This window comes from Gracilinanus agilis, chromosome 4 (genome assembly GCF_016433145.1).
Source record: "Gracilinanus agilis isolate LMUSP501 chromosome 4, AgileGrace, whole genome shotgun sequence".
Classification (NCBI taxonomy): Eukaryota; Metazoa; Chordata; class Mammalia; order Didelphimorphia; family Didelphidae; genus Gracilinanus; species Gracilinanus agilis.
The window spans coordinates 70,421,642-70,438,348 of NC_058133.1; the positions used below are offsets into that span (position 1 = coordinate 70,421,642).

Here is a 16,707-nt window from a genome sequence, read left to right on the forward strand (position 1 = left end):
AGGGATCTGATTAGGGTTTTGATGTTAAAGAATCACTCTACTACAAATATGAATAACATAGAAATATGTTTTGAACAATGATACATGTATAATCCAGTGGAACTGCTTGTCAGCTTTGGGGAGGGGGGAGAAAAGAGAGAGGGAGAGTGGTTATGAATCATGTAACCTTGGAAAAATATTCTAAATTAAAATTTAAAAATTTAAAAAAGAAAAAAAGATCGCCAAGTCAAATAAGCCTAGGAGAAGAGGACCCAAAGTTGGGAGACATCCACAGTGAGAGGGCATGACCTGAAGACCCAGAAAAGAAGAATAAGAATGACTAATTATTTAGACAGAAGAGTTTCATGAAAATCTAGATAGGAGAGAATATCAAAGAGAAAATGATCAATAGTGTCAAAGACTGAAGAAAGGTCAAGAAGGATAAAGAATGAGAAAGGGTCATTAGGCTATGAAGAGATCATTCATAGGTACTTTCAGAGAAAGTAGTGTCAATTAAATTATGAGGATGAAAGTCAGACTGCAAAGTTAAGAAAAGAATGAAAATAAAGTTGAGATACTAATTGTAGATGGATTTCTCATGAAGTTTAATCAGAAAAGGCAGGTCAGATTTGGAAAAACAGCAGAGATAAGTTAATTAAGTGATAGTTTTAAGGATAGGAAAGATACAAGCATATTCATAGGCTGCAGGGAAGTAGCCAAGAGACAGGAAGAGATAGGAGATTAATGATTTGAAATGCTAGAGGGGACAATATTGTGGAGAAGATGGGAGGGGACTTGTGTGTGTATATAGGTGTTTGCCTTGGCAAGGAGAAATAATATTCTTCATTGAGATAGGCATGAAGGAGACAGTGCCAGAAAGCATTTGAGTGGTGGGAGGGAGTTCTTAATTAACAGCTTCAATTTTTTCAGTGAAATAAAGCAAAATTCTCAACTGAGAAAATGAGATGAACAGTCATGTAAAGACTGAGGTAGGAAGAAAAGGTTTGGAAAAGCCACACTGAGTGGGATAATAAGTCAATTAAAGAGATGTAAAAGGATTGCCTTGCTGTAGAAAGGGCCCAGTTGAAATTATGTAGCACAAACTTGTATTGGAATCAGTCTGCACAGTTTGGTGATTTTCTTTGGCTTCATTTAATGGCATGTGCAAAGGAGAAAAGATAATAGATGATGGGAGTAATGCAAACTTGGATTTGGCAATATGAAAAGTGGGTAAGCGTATTGAGAGAAAATGACAGTGCAGAGTAGAATTGATTTACCAAGAAGTCAAGATGGGAAGGAGTCCTACCAAACTCCTTTTATGACACAAATATGGTACTGATTCCAAAGCCAGGGAGATCAAAAACAGAAAAAGAAAACTACAGACCAATTTCCCTGATGAACATAGATGCAAAAATCTTAAATAGAATACTAGCAAAGAGACTCCAGCAAGTGATTAAGAGGATTATCCATCATAATCAGGTGGGATTTATACTAGGAATGCAAGGATGGTTCAACATTAGGAAAACCATCCACATAATTGACCATATCAACAATCTAATAAACAAAAATCACATGATTATCTCAATAGATACTGAAAAAGCCTTTGACAAAATACAACATCCATTCCTATTGAAAACACTGGAAAGTATAGGAATAGAAGGTCCTTTCCTAAAAATAATAAACAGTACATACCTAAAACCATCAACAAGCATCATATGCAATGGGGATAAATTAGAAGCCTTCCCAATAAGATCAGGAGTGAAACAAGGATGCCCATTATCACTTCTATTATTTAACATTGTACTAGAAACATGATCAGTAGGAATTAGAGAAGAAAAAGAAATTGAAGGTATCAAAATAGGCAATGAGAAGACTAAGCTATCACTCTTTGCAGATGATATGATGGTATACTTAAAAAATCCTAGAGAATCAACTAAGAAGCATGTAGAAATAATCAACAACTTTAGCAAAGTTGCAGGATGCAAAATAAATGCACATAAATCATCAGCATTTCTATATATTTCCAACACATCACAGCAGCAAGAGGTAGAAAGAGAAATACCATTTAAAATCACACTAGACAATATAAAATACTTAGGAATCTATCTACCAAAACAAACACAGCAATTATATGAAAACAACTACAAAACACTTTACAAACAAATAAAACTAAATCTAAACAATTGGAAAAATATTGATTGCTCATGGGTAGGATGAGCTAACATAATAAGAATGACCATTCTACCCAAATTAATTTACCTATTTAGTGCCGCCATATCTATCAAACTACCAAAAAACTTTTTCACTAATTAGAAAAAACTATAACAAAGTTCACTTGGAATAACAAAAGATCAAGAATATCAAAGGAAATAATGAAAAAAAATGTGAAGGAAGGTGGCCTAGCAGTACCAGATATTAAACTATACTATCAAGCAGCAGTCATCAAAACAATATGGTACTGGCTAAGAGACAGAAGGGAGGATCAGTGGAATAGACTTGGGGTAAGTGAAGTCAGCAAGACAGTGTATGATAAACCCAAAGAACCCAACTTTTGGGACAAACATCCACTATTTGACCAAAACTGCTGGGAAATTTGGAAAACAATATGGGAGAGATAGGTTTAGATCAACATCTCACACCCTACACCAAGATAAATTCAGAATAGGTGAATGACTTGAATATAAAGAGGGAAACTATAAAAAAATTAAGTGAACACAGAATAGTATACCTGTCAGATCTCTGGGAAAGGAAAGATTTTAAAACTAAGCAAGAGTTAGAGAAAATTACAAAATGTAAAATAAATAATTTTGATTATACTAAATTAAAAAGCTTTTGTACAAACAAAAACAATGCATCCAAAATCAGAAGGGAAACAACAAATCGGGAAAAAAATCTTTATAACAAAAAATTCTGACAGGGGTCTAATTACTCAAATATACAAGGAGTTAAATCAATTGTATAAAAAAATCAAGCCATTCCCCAATCGATAAATGGGCAAGGGACATGAATAGGCAATTTTCACATAAAGAAATCAAAACTATCATTAAGCACATGAGAAAGTGCTCTAAATCTCTAATAATTAAGAAATGCAAATCAAAACAACTCTGAGGTATCACCTCACACCTAGCAGATTGGCTAAAATGAGAGAAGAGGAGAGCAATGAATGTTGGAGGGGATGTGGCAAAATTGGGACATTAATGCATTGTTGGTGGAGTTGTGAACTGATCCAACCATTCTGGATGGCAATTTGGAAGTATGCTCAAAGGGCTATAAAAGAATGCCTGCCCTTTGATCCAGCCATACCATTGTTGGGTTTGTACCCCAAAGAGATCATAGATAAACAGACTTTTACAAAAATATTTATAGCTGCGCTTTTTGTGGTGGCAAAAAACTGGAAAATGAGGGTATGCCCTTCAATTGGGGAATGGCTTAACAAATTGTGGTATATGCTGGTGATGGAATACTATTGTGCTCAAAGGAATAATAAACTGGAGGAATTCCATGTGAACTGGAAAGACCTCCAGGAGTTGATGCAGAGCGAAAGGAGCAGAGCCAGAAGAACATTGTACACAGAGACCAATACACTGTGGTAAAATAGAATGTAATGGACTTCTGTACTAGCAGCAATGCAATGACCCAGGACAGTTCTGAGGAACTTATGGTAAAGAACGCTACCCACATTCAGGGGAAGAACTGCAGGAGTGGAAACACAGAAGAAAAGCAGCTGCTTTAACACATGGGTTGAGGCAGACATGATTGGGGATGTAGACTCAAAACTACCACACCAATGCAACTATCAACAATTTGGAAATAGGTCTTGATCAATGACACATGTTAGAACCAGTGGAAATGCACATTGGCTATGGGGTGGGGAAGTTGGGGGGTAAAGGGGAAAGTAAGAGCATGAATCATGTAACCATGTTAACTTTTCTAAAAAATAAAAATCATTAAATGGAAAAAAAAAGAAGTCAAGATGGAGGAAGGAAGGAAAAGTCAAGCCACTAAAGGAATGATGGTCTGGGAAAGAATTGAGAGGTCAAAGACTGAAGAACAAGAAGAGGCTATTTGGGGTGGTAAGGAAAAGGGAAAAGGGAATGTCAACAGGCTGTCATCTCCTGAGGGAATTTCAGAAATCACGAATGCAAAAATGTTGGATTTATAAGTGATGATCATCTCTGGGTATAGCTGAGTTGAAGTAAAGGTCCTAAGTTGAGGGACTTAAAGTTAGGGTATTCGAAAACTGCCAAAAAGTTTTTTGAAGGGTCCTATTCTAGTAAGCAGCACTCAAGTGTCTTTGTTCACATCATTCACTCTACATGCAATCACCTCTCTTTTGCCTCCACCAGCTAGAATCATTTTCTAGTTAACCTCAAATGCTACCTCTTTCAGGAATCCTTCCCTGAAACCCAGAGTTGATAAGACCTTCTCCCCTCAGCTGACACAATAACTCCTTTTCATAAAAGTATCATACCAGAGGTATAGGGTACAGAGGAGAAAAAAAGCAATGGATTGTGAGTCAGGGGACCAATCCTATCTTGTAACTAGGAGCAAATTCTAATCTCTGTGCTTGTTTGTTCAACTATAAAATAAGGAGGTTGGACTACCTATCCTCAAATTCTATTCCAGTTCTAATTCTATGATCACATGATCCTAATATTGTATATTGCCTATGTTAGCACAACAAAAGAACTACTATCATATAAATTTTGTAACTCCCTCAGCAGTTAGCAGAACATACAATCAATACTTAATCAATATTTATTCTATGTTTTTGTTATACATAACACTAAACTACAGAAATAGCCTAGACACAAGGTGATGAAGTTGGAAATGGGTTGTTTGGAAGAGGAACTCAAAAAAAGGAGAAAGATATATGATGTTATAAACAAAGCTAGGTGCAGAGGCAAGGAATAAAGAAAAATCAAAGATAATTCCAAGGTTTTGATTCTTAATGTCCAGGAAAATGGTAGTATGATAGTATCAGATGGTATCAGTGGTAGTATTAGAAAGAAAATTGGTTTTTAAATATTAAAATTAACAGTATATTCTCAACCATTTTTAAGCCACTTCATATCAAAATTTTCCTTTCTATTCCCCACTTGTCTCTAAATAGGTAGGATTACTTTTAAAACAGAAGCCCAACACTTCAAAGGATCTTCTTACATTAGTAAGAATTCTTAGGGGGCAGTTAGGTGGCCCAGTAGATTGAAAGCCAGGCCCAGAGAGAGGAGATCTTGGGTTCAAATTTAGTTTCAAACACTTCCTATCTTGTGACTCTGGACAACTTACTTAACCCCCATTGTCTACCTCTTACCACTCTTCTTCCTTGGAAGCAAAAACAGTATTGATTCTAAGATGGAAGATAAGAGTTTAACAAAAAAAATTATTGAAATATCTGTAGTAACATCATACCACCTTCTAAATAAATGAAAATGATAATTTTATCAAGGTAGCTTTATCCAGATTATAATCATTGCTTCAATTATGCACTTATCATTCAATCCAATAAGTTGTGATTGAGTTGAAAAGTTGCAAATGTTAGAATAATCCCTAGCTGTTAAAGTTATTATAAATCATAGAATCAAATGATAAAAAGATAATTAAATACAAATATATGTTGACCTCATAATTAATCTCTCCCCCAGAGAGAGATGATAGACTATACAAACACTCACGGGTCACAGTATTGACTCAGTGTTTGATGAAAAGAACTAGTTGTCTTGCCACAGCATCCTATAACGTGCTTTAAGACAAATATAAAACCGTATCACAAGACCTAATATAGAAACTATCTATTACAAAATCTGTGCCTCTTGCTGCCACACCAACCTTTTAGTGGTTTTATGATGATCACATTATCCATTTATTGTATCTTATAGCATGTCACAGATCTCCATAAGTGGAGGCCTGAGCAAAGATCTGTACTCCCTAATCCCTTTGAAAAAACAAAGTGATTTATGTAAAACCCCTTGTAATGTCTTTAGAACTTATAAATATCTGTCAGTTGCAATGATCAGGGTCTCAGACCAAGCAAGCTGTGTATTTCTGCAGCTCTCTGATTTGTGTGATTTGCACACTCACAATAAAGTCAGATTGTGTCAAAAGATCTATGCCCAGTCTTTCTTAACACATAGGCAGAGGACTTAGAAAGGAAGTTATAAATGGAAACAAAATTAGACAGTTTTACTAGATATAAAAGGAGTCTCGAAGAAAAGTCTGAGAAAAATCAAAGGAAGTATTTCTGAAACTGAAGATATAAAGTACTGTTTGGAGTTAAGAGTTCTGAACTCCATTTCCATCTCAGATACTTAAGAACTGTGAAATCACAGGAAATCCATCTTCCTTCACATCCTGTTTCCTCATCTGTGACCTGAAGATGCTATTAAACTATACTACTTCCCTTAAAGGTAGGAATATATGGCACTTGTTAGGAAAGCATTTTTTAAAAATTTAAAGTGCTATAGAAATATAACTTAGATTTTTAGAAAACTAAGCCTGTAGCATGGAAAACTCCTAGTGAGTTAAATCCTTCTACCAATGCAGAACAGCACCTATTCACAACTTACAGTTCTTCAGTAAAAGTTTCTAAACTACATTATACCATGGACCCCTCTTGGCAGGCTGGTGTATCCTACAACCAGACCTTTTCTGAAAATAATGTTTTTTAAAACACATAGGATTTTAAAAAATGGGATTATAAAAGAAAACAATTATATTGAAATAGTTATCAAAATATATTTTTAAAGTTCATTGATATCAGGTTAAAAGCCCTATACTAGAGGGTTACCTGTGGACACTGAATGAATGGTTAAGTGATCTGCCCTACATCCCTCGGCCAGGTTGTCAGAAGCAGGAACTTGAACCCAAGTGGTCCTGATTTTGAGACCAGCTATCTATCCACTGCATGTCTCCTCTCTAAATGTAAATTGTTGTTTTACTATTTTTATGTTAAGGAATTATAAAATAACTTTGAATAAAGATATGCCATACCTATAAAATATCATTTAAAAATTTTGCTCACTGACATTAAGAACTTATAACATAGCAATTCACAGTTGATAGAGCATTTACTTCCCAACAACTCTAAGAGGCAGAGGGTACAAATACTACCCTTATTTCACAAATGAGGAAATTGAGGAATTAAGATATTAAGTGATTTATTTGCCCATAGCTACTGACAAACCCAGTCTTCTACCTAAATCTTTTCACTGTAGGACTAAAGTTCTTTTCATCTAGCCAAAATATAAACAAGTAATAAAAATGAAAAATACAAATTATTTTAAATGTTCACCTCAATTTTGGAATTCATTAGTGCTGTACACATCTCCTTCAGATTAAGGTAGCATTTTTTCTCTGTCCTCAAATCCTGTTTGGTATTCAAGAGAAGCATACCATATCCTTAAAAAAGGGTATAATGAAAATAACAATTCATTCAAGGCTCAAGATGGTTTCACACATCTCATCACCAGGAGTTACCTTTATTCAAATAGCCAAAATAAATAACATTTAGTAATCCATAACATTCCTGAATAGAACTCTCAGAAGCATACTGTCCTGAGGGAACTAAATGATACAGTGCATAGAATGGTAGGTCCAGAGTCAAGAAGATCTGTGTTCAAATTTGGCTTGAGATATCTACTAAATGTGTGACACTAAGCAAGTCAAACTCTATTTGCTTCAGTTGCCTCAACTGTAAATTGTAGATAATAATAGCACTTTTCTCAAAGGGTTGTAAGGATCAATTTGTGTTTAGCACAGTAGGACATACAGTAAGACCCCCAAGAGATGCTTGTCCATCCATCCATCCTAGGTCTGTCTTAAGTATTATCTTAAATTTGAACTTACTACCCTAATCTTTACCAAAGTTCTAATTTCACACACTCAGCTGAAAAACATGTCTATTTTAAAGAAAAAAATTAAAGACATTCATCATGAGTTTCTGCTTACTATCATAATCTCCTCCTTCATCCATTACTCACATGAAGAATTGGTTTATACTTTCTTTATTGAGGATAACTTCTCTATTGCACAAACAATCCTAATCCATCCAATGTCCTCCAAACAACTGCCCTCTCTAGCAATTCCAATCGATAACTTATTTTCAATGTCTCCCTGTTTACTAACTCCTTTCCTATGACACACAGACAAGCTTATGTCTCTTCCTTCCTGAAAAATCCTCGCTTTATCTTCTCAACTCTATTATCCTCTCTCTCTTCTAACCTTTGTGATGAAATGCCTTGAAAAAGTTACACTTTTCTTTCCTCTCATTTCATAAGTCCTTAAGACCTAGAATTTATCATTCCCCCCAAAATGGCTCTCGCCAAAATTACCAATGATGTCTAAATTGCCAAATCCAATACTCTTTTCAATATTCATTCTCCTTGATCTTTTTGAAGTCTTTGACACTGCTGATCAACCTCTTTTACTTGATAATCTCTTCTCTAGCTTTTTGGCATACCACTCTCTCCTGGTTTTCTGCCTACCTATCAAGACCACTCCTTGGTCTCCTTGGCTAGATCTCCATCCAGATCACACTCACTAACTGTAGATGTCCCTCAAGGTTCCATTCTGGGCCCTCTTATCTTCCTTGATAGTACTTCACTTAGTGAACTCATCAGCTGCCACATTTATCTATCCTACCCCAAACTCTCTGCTGACATACTATTATTTTGAACAAACAACTATCTTTCAGATATCTTAAACTAGGTGTCCAGTAAATAGTTTAAACTTAATATGTTTAAAACAGATTTCAGCATCTTTCTCCTTAAAACTCCCTTCCTCTCCTAACTTCCCTATTATTTTTAGAAGATAACACCACCCTCCCAGAGTCTAAAGCTCACAACCTAGGAATCATCCTTCACTTCTCATTCTCTCACATACACCTCCCAAACCCATATAGCCAATCTGTTGTTAAGATCTGTCAAATTCACCTTTGCAACATCTTGTGTATATGCCCCAGGAGCATGGAGTTTATTATATATATTTCAAGACTCATTTCACACAAAAGAACCCCCCTGAAACTTTGCAGATGCACAGAAGTTACAAATTATGTCACATCAAAACACAAAACACTGGCTTCAGAATAGACCAAGGCCAAGGCTGAATTTTGACTGGCTTCCTATCAGGAAGCAAAGTTGGGGAGTATCCCTCTCAGGGTCAAATTGGTCCCGCTAAGATTTTGGCCTTGGCTATACCAGGCAGCAGCATTCCTGGTCAAAGGGGAACAGTGTTAACCCTTTAAATTCAGGTTTGCTAGGAACTTAAAGCTTTTCAATAAGGCCACAATACTTTTCAACAAGAAATCACAGGATCACAAAAGGGGTCAAAAGAGGAGTCTTAGATTTTTATCTATTCTCTTATTGGCTTCCCACATATGCCCCCTTCTCTCCTCTGACACTTTTACCATTCTAATGCAGGCCTTTATCCGGGGGAGGTCTGCCTGCCCAGAGTCTCTCCATACTCCAATCTATTTTCCATTTGGCCATGAAGTGGCTTGCCTAAAGAGCAGGTTCAACTATGTCACAAAATACACTCTTCTTCCAACTTAACAAAAGTCCAACAGCTCCCTATTGTCTCCAAGATCTAATATAAAAGCCTTTGTTAGGTGTTCAAACTCAAGCCCTCCCACCTTTCCGGTCATATATCTTATGTATTCTTTGACAAGAGACAGGAGCCTCCCAGCTAGTTCACCAATAAGACACTCAATAGCTGGGTTCTGGGCATTTTCTATCTCCTATTCCTTGAATCTTCTCCCTCCTCATCACTGCCAGCTGATTTCCTCAGTTTCTTTTAAGTCCCAACTAAAATCTAATCTTCTATAGGAAGCTCTTGCAAATCCTTTTTAATTCTAGTGGCTTCCTTCTTTTAATTATATCTTACTTATCTTGTATGTAGTCTGTTTGTACATATTTACTTGCATGCATCTACCCCATCAGACTGTGAGGGCAGGGTCTATCTTTTGCCTCTTTTTGTATCCCTATCACTTAGCAGCATGCCTAACATATAGTAGGCATTTAATAAAGGTATAGTGGCTATGTCTAAAGTCTAGTCCAAAACTACTGAAGTTATCACAAAATCATAATTGTAGTGAAACTGATTAAAGATCCAAAAGTTTACCCCTTTAATCTATTACTTGACCCCATATTTGTCTCTTTGTTGTTATTGTTGTCTTAATGGACCTATAAATTACTTTAGTGTGGGCATCAGTGGGATAACTCCTTCCACTGATGCAGATCAACAACTTTAAAATTACAGAATATTTAGATAGTTGCCTGGGGCTTTCACAATGTGTTAGAGGAAAATTTTAAGTAATCCTTTCTAACTCCAAGCCCAACTCTTTTATCTGTTCTACCACACTGCTTACTACCTGGTATGATGTAATGGAAAGAACAATGAATGTGGTTTGATGGTCATAGAATTCCAGAGTTAGAAGAAACCTCAGAGACTAAAAGAGTATCTTATTCATACCCAACCAAGAACTCCCTTCATTAAGGGAGAACTCCACACTTCTCCAAGGCAACCTATTACATTTTGGTATAACTTTTATTCCAAAAGAATATAAGCTTCTTGAGTGTAGATTGTTTCATTTTTATCTTTGTATCCTCAGTGTTTAACATATTGTATAGGCCAATAATTAATATTTATTGAATTAAAATGCTATTAACAATTAGGAAGTTTTTTCTTTAGAGGGAATATATATCTGTCTCTGCCACTTCTACCCATTGCTTCTAGTTCTACCCTTCATCCAAAGCAGAACAAAAATAATCCTTTCACATGAAATACCTGGAGAGTAATTATGTCTCCACTGTCTTTTCTAGGTAAAACATCATTAATTCTTTCAATCAATAGTTCAGAAGTATGATGTCAAGGCAACCAAGGTTCAATTTCCAGGAATGAAAAAAAGGCTTCATTTTAAAAGAAGTCCATTGTATTATGAAAAGCAATGAATCTGGAATCAAAAAAGCCAGACTCAAATCTAGACCCTGCTACTAACTGTCCTCTTGGACAAATCACTAAGCCTTTAGCCACAGTTTTCTTAACTATAAAATGAAAGAGTTATTTTAGATGATCTGAAAGACAAAATGACATAGAGGAGACAAGTGCTGGGTTTGGAGTAAAGAATACCTGGGTTCTAATTACTAGCTGTGTGACAATGGCCAAATCAATTTCTCTGGCACTCAGGTTTCTCATCTGTAAAATGAAAATAATATCTGCAGTACCTAGTTCACAAGATTAACATGAGGTTCAAATGATAATGTATGTAAAGCAAATGGTAAACTTAAGAGTACTATATAAATATCAGCTATCATTACTGCAATTGGAATTCCAGTTAGCTATCATTGCATTTATCTTAAGGTGCCTTTTTGCTATAATCCTATGATCCAATGAGTTAAGAAACTAGTATCAAACTTTCCTTGATTCCCTTTTCTTCTCCAACCTCTTAGATTCATTTGCAATAAATGAGCTTAAATCATTGTCCTTTGGTACTTTGAAAGATCTCAATGTATTGGTTTTTCTACTTTCATTAAATGTATGTATGTCATCTGCTCCTTTTGCAATATATTTAGCATATTAACTAAACCATGCCATAGTAAGAATACATTTAGGCTAAAAGATAAGGTTATCATATATCTAGTGCATTTCTGCTTCTCTTCTAAGACTGAAAGTGTAAATAGGTGTACCTCTAAAAGACATTAGCTGTAAGGCTAAGCATTATCTATTCAAGGATACATGGAAGAATACTTTTTATCTGACAAGAATATGAAGCACAACCACTCACATCTGTTGAATTACTTCTTTTAAGAATATTCAATGTGAATGTATATTTTTCTAAAAACATTTTACATGTTGCCTAGATGTCTGATTTGGAAAGAGAACAGATTCCAGTGGGTTTAATGATTAAATTGCTTGTGATAAAATACTTACATAAAACCACTTATAAACTATTATGTCTTGGTGTGTATGGTTTTTTTTCTGCACTTATTTCTATTCATATTTGGGGGTCATCATAAATTCAGACTAATCTTAGTTTTAATAAAAATTTGTTTTGCCATTTGGAAAAAGACAAGTGAATAAGACTTTAATTTGAAACTCTGTAATGCACATTATGGCTCAATCCACCAACCAATAAACATTTATGAAGGACCTACTATTTGCCAGGTACTGTGCTGGGCAATGGGGATATAAAAGGAAGCAAAAAATAATCCCTATCCTCAAGAAGTTTATAATCTAATAAAGAAGACAACATGTAAACAATTATATTCAAAGCAATCCATATATAGTATAAACAAGAAATACTTAACAGTAGGAAAAGCACAAGAATTAAGAGGAGATGGTGAAGGCTTCCAAAAAAACAAACCCCACAGGATTTCAGTTTGAACTTAAAAGAAAACTAGAGGTTAGTAGGGCAGAGGAGTGAGCCCTTTCAAATACAGGGGTCATTCCAAAGGCCAGACACTGTGTGTCTTGTTTGTGAAACAACCAGGAGGCCAGTGTCACTGGATCAAAGAGTATATATTGGGGAGTACAAGGTAAGAAAGATGGAAAGACAGGAGGGGGAGCTAGATTATAAAAGGCTTTGAATGCCCGATGGAGCATTTTGTATTAGATTCTGGAGGCAATAAGAAGCCTCTGAAGTTTATTGAATAGTAGGATGACATGATCAGACCTGCACTTTAGGAAAATCATTTTAGTGATTAAATGAAGGATAGATTGGAGTGGAGAGAGACTTGAGGCAGGCAGACTGCCCCCAGCAGGTTATTCAAATAATCCAGGGATGAGGCGATAAAAGTGGCTGCAGTGTCAAAGAGGCACATACAAGAGATGTTGCAAAGGTGAAATTGACAGGCCCTAGCAACAGATTTACTATTGAAGGGTGTATGTGAAAGAGAATGAAGAGTGCAGGATGACTCCTAGGTTGTTAACTGAGGGACTGGGAGGATGGCATTGCCCTATCAAGTAACAGAGAAGTTAGGATAAGGGAGAGTTTAGAGGGAAAGATAATGATTTTTCTTTTAGACGTAAACATGAGTTTGAGGTGTTTATTGGAAATCTAATTCAAGAGATGTCTGAAAGGCATTTGGAGATGTGAGACAGGATGCAGAGAGATTAAAATAGGATAAGTAGATCTGAGAAATCAAGACAGAGTTGGTTACTAAATCCCTGGGAGCTAACTAGATCATCCTGTAAAGAAGTATAGATGGAAAAGAAGGCCCAGGAAAGCAGTACCCTGATGGGTACCTATAGTTAGAAGTTGTGACCTGGAGGAAGAACCAAAAAAGGAGACTTAGGAGTGGTCAGATAAGAGAAGAACTAGGTGAGAGTAATCTGAAATAGAAGAAAATTATCAAGGAGAAGAGAGTGATCACGTGTCAAAAATCACTGTATTTATGTCCTATCTCATTTTTCCTTTTCTCTTTGTATCCCCAGCTCTTTGTACATAAGACACTTAATAAATACTTGCTAGATTAGATTGTAAATTCCATAAGGACAGAAACAGTATCTTATTTAAAATTTTGTATCACTCTAAGCCCTAAATCCTCTGTTGTTTCATTTTTGTAGGTTTTCCTAAGGTTTACACAGTACCTGACACATAAAAGGTGCTGAATAAATGTTGAAGGAAAATTAAGAGTCAAGTCATTTCTCTGCAGCTAATATTATTCAAGTGACACTGGTCAAATCACCTCACCTGTCTGAATTTCAGTCCCATCTTCTTCTGTCCTACTTTTCAAGATATGTGACACTAGGTTTTTGAAGGTTAAGCTAAAGAAGAACAAGCTTTGACAAGTCCTACCAAGTTGGAAATTATTTAACTACCAAACTGGTGATGTAAGACTAGGCTGTCTAAATAGGGAGACTCATCCCCAGAAAGTGATTACTAGGTAAAGAATCTTATCAGCTATAGCAATTCATTAAGATGGTCTACTAAGGAATAAATGACTGCAATCTGCATCAACACAAGGATCACTCACATATGTGTATATAGAAATGAAAGACATTATCAACTTACAAAATTCCACTAGTCATCTATTTAAAGGACTTTAGTTATCATTCTATCAAAATTAAAGTCACTAAAGATAATCTCAAATTCCAACCCATTCCTAATAATCACCAATCTTTGGTGTGGAATCTAACTGCTCCACACCAAAAAAATTAGTTGCCATAGACAATTCAAAACACTAAGGCTAGATTTGAACTCAAAGCTTCCTGACACAGGCCTAATACTAGTCCCTTTGCCAACAGCTGCCTCAAGCTACAACATACTTGGAGTCAGGACCTGTATTCATATCACAGTACTGATGCTTGCTGGCTGCCTGACAGTGGATGAATCACTTCACCCATCTGAATCTCAGGTCCTTAATGTGTATAATGGCAATTCTACACCTTGCACTTTACCATCCCAGTCTTCTTATACATTTACTCTTCTACAAGAACTCCAACTGGCCTATTTGCTGTTCTTCACACATGGTGATGCTCCATCTTTCATCTGCTTTTGTAATAGCTGTTCCTAATATAAAATGTACTTCTTCCTTATTCCCATCTCAAAATACCTAGATTCTTCCTTATTTACATCTTGAAATAACTGGAATTCTCTAAGACTTAAGTATGGGGCAGCTGGGTAGCTCAGTGGACTGAGAGCCAGGCATAGAGACGGGAGGTCCTAGGTTCAAATCTGGCCTCAGACACTTCCCAGCAGTGTGACCCTGGGCAAGTCACTTGACCCCCATTGCCTACCCTTACCAATCTTCTGCCTTGGAGCCAATACACAGTATTGACTCCAAGACGGAAGCTAAGGGTTTAAAAAAAAAAAAAGAAAGAAAAAGACAAGTATTATTTTGTAAACCCTTAACTTCTGTCCTAGAATCAATATTGTGTATTGGTTCCAAGCAGAAGAGCAGTAAAGGGTCAGCAATGGGGATTAAGTGACTTGCCCAGTCACACAGGTAGGAAGTGTCTCAGGCCAAATTTGAACCCAATAATACCTCCTGTCTTTAGACCTGACTCTCAATGCACTGAGCCACTAAGCTGCCTCTTAAGTATCATTTTCTATTCCTCATCCCCCCTAAGCCATTAGTTCTCTCTCTACAAGAACTACTTCCAACTTGTTTTGGATCTACTTGCACATATGCATATACATTTCTCCCCCACTAGGATATAAGCTCCAAAAGGGCAGAAAAAGTTCAGTTTTATATCATATTGCACCTCCAATGCTTAATAAATACATGTTATGATAAACTTTATAATATGATAAATCTTAAAGTGCTACAAATGTGTTGTTTAACACAATGTACAACATATGTGGTACAATGAAACCTCTTACAACATTAAAATATAGTTTATTTCTGACTTCAAATATACTAAAGAGTCTCATAAGCAGTATTCACTGTACACAGACTGTGAAAGTAAGTAAACAGTGAGTTGCGATATATCACTTGTATATATAAAACAACCTTAGCACATTTTCTGGTAGTCAGCTGCCTTCTATTAAGTACCGCCTACCTTCTAGTAACCTAGGGATACAAATAAGGATAAAAACCATCTACTTTCAAAAAAAGTTTAGAGTCTAATGGCCCTCAATACTCGAGGAATCCCAGCTCATTCCCTCTATTCAATATCCTCTCCATAAATTTGAGTATGCCCAAGGAACTCATTCAACAACATGCCAACAGCCTCCATTCTCATTCACTCTACAACTCCACAAGAATCCCGTCTACCCCTCAATTTCATTCAACAAGTATGGAAACCTTAGGTCCCAGTACTCACTTAACTCAGAGCTCAGTCTTCCTAATTCCTTCCTCCTAAACCCCAATTCTGCACCGCCCCCTCAACCTCCTGCTCGGTGTAACCCTCACCCACCCAACTGGACTGCCTCCCATGCAAAGACCCCCAATCGCCCATCCCACTCCAATCCCATTTGCTCCAAGGCTGCCACCTCTGGCAAACGATGCTCTCCCCCTCCATCACCTGCTACCAACAGAGATCCCCTCCCCTTCCCCCCTCCCCGCGCATCCCAATCAACACTAACAGAAAATAGAAAGGGAGGGGGGCCGCAAGGATAGGGAAGAGGGATGCTTCTTCACCCACCAGACGAAGTCGTTGCTTTTGTCCTCGTACGAGTTGATGAGCCCATTGCAGAGTGGGGTGAGCAGAGGCCGCTTCCTGCTACCGCTGCCCGAGCTGCCGGCTCCGCCGCTGCCGCTGCCGCCGTTCACAGCGCTCCCGGGCCTGGTCGAGCCCCCGAGCCGGGAGAGGCCCGCAGCCAGCGCCCCGCCACCACCCCCGCCGCCCGAGCCCGACCCGGCGGCGGCCACCAGCAGAGGCCGCACGGCGGCCCCGAGACCCCCAGAGCCGGCGGCCCCGCTGGACCCCGCCGCGGCCACCACTGCAGTTAGGGACGGGGGCGACGGCGACGACGAAGACGAGGACGACGACGACGAGGCGGAAGTGACTGAGGAGGCCGCGGAGGAGCCGGGCCCTGTCCCAGCAGCTCCAGGCCCAGCCTGGCGGCTGCTGGACATCGTGACTCCCTCCTCCCCGGGCTGGGAACTCGGAGAAGAGGGAGAGTGACTAGGGACCCGGGACCGGGACCCGCCGCCACCACCTCCCTGCAGCCTCAGTGCATCCTGAGGACGCGCACAGCGCAGGGGGCGGGGGCAGTGAGCCGGGAGGGAACAATAAAGTTGTTTAAAAAAAACCACACAAACGGCGGCCGACAGGAGGAAACCGGGG

At 37.8% G+C, this 16,707-nt stretch overlaps 1 protein-coding gene across 1 annotated transcript in view; it reads right to left on the reverse strand.

The window, feature by feature from the left end:
• The window catches only part of COP1 (COP1 E3 ubiquitin ligase), a 317,833-nt gene extending 301,303 nt beyond the window's left edge, over positions 1–16,530 (reverse strand). The window contains exon 1 of the mRNA XM_044674889.1: positions 16,063–16,530. Coding sequence (XP_044530824.1) covers positions 16,063–16,496 — 434 coding nt within the window. The 5' untranslated portion in view covers positions 16,497–16,530. The remainder of the gene's footprint in view (positions 1–16,062) is intronic.
• Between the last annotated feature and the right edge of the window lie 177 nt (positions 16,531–16,707).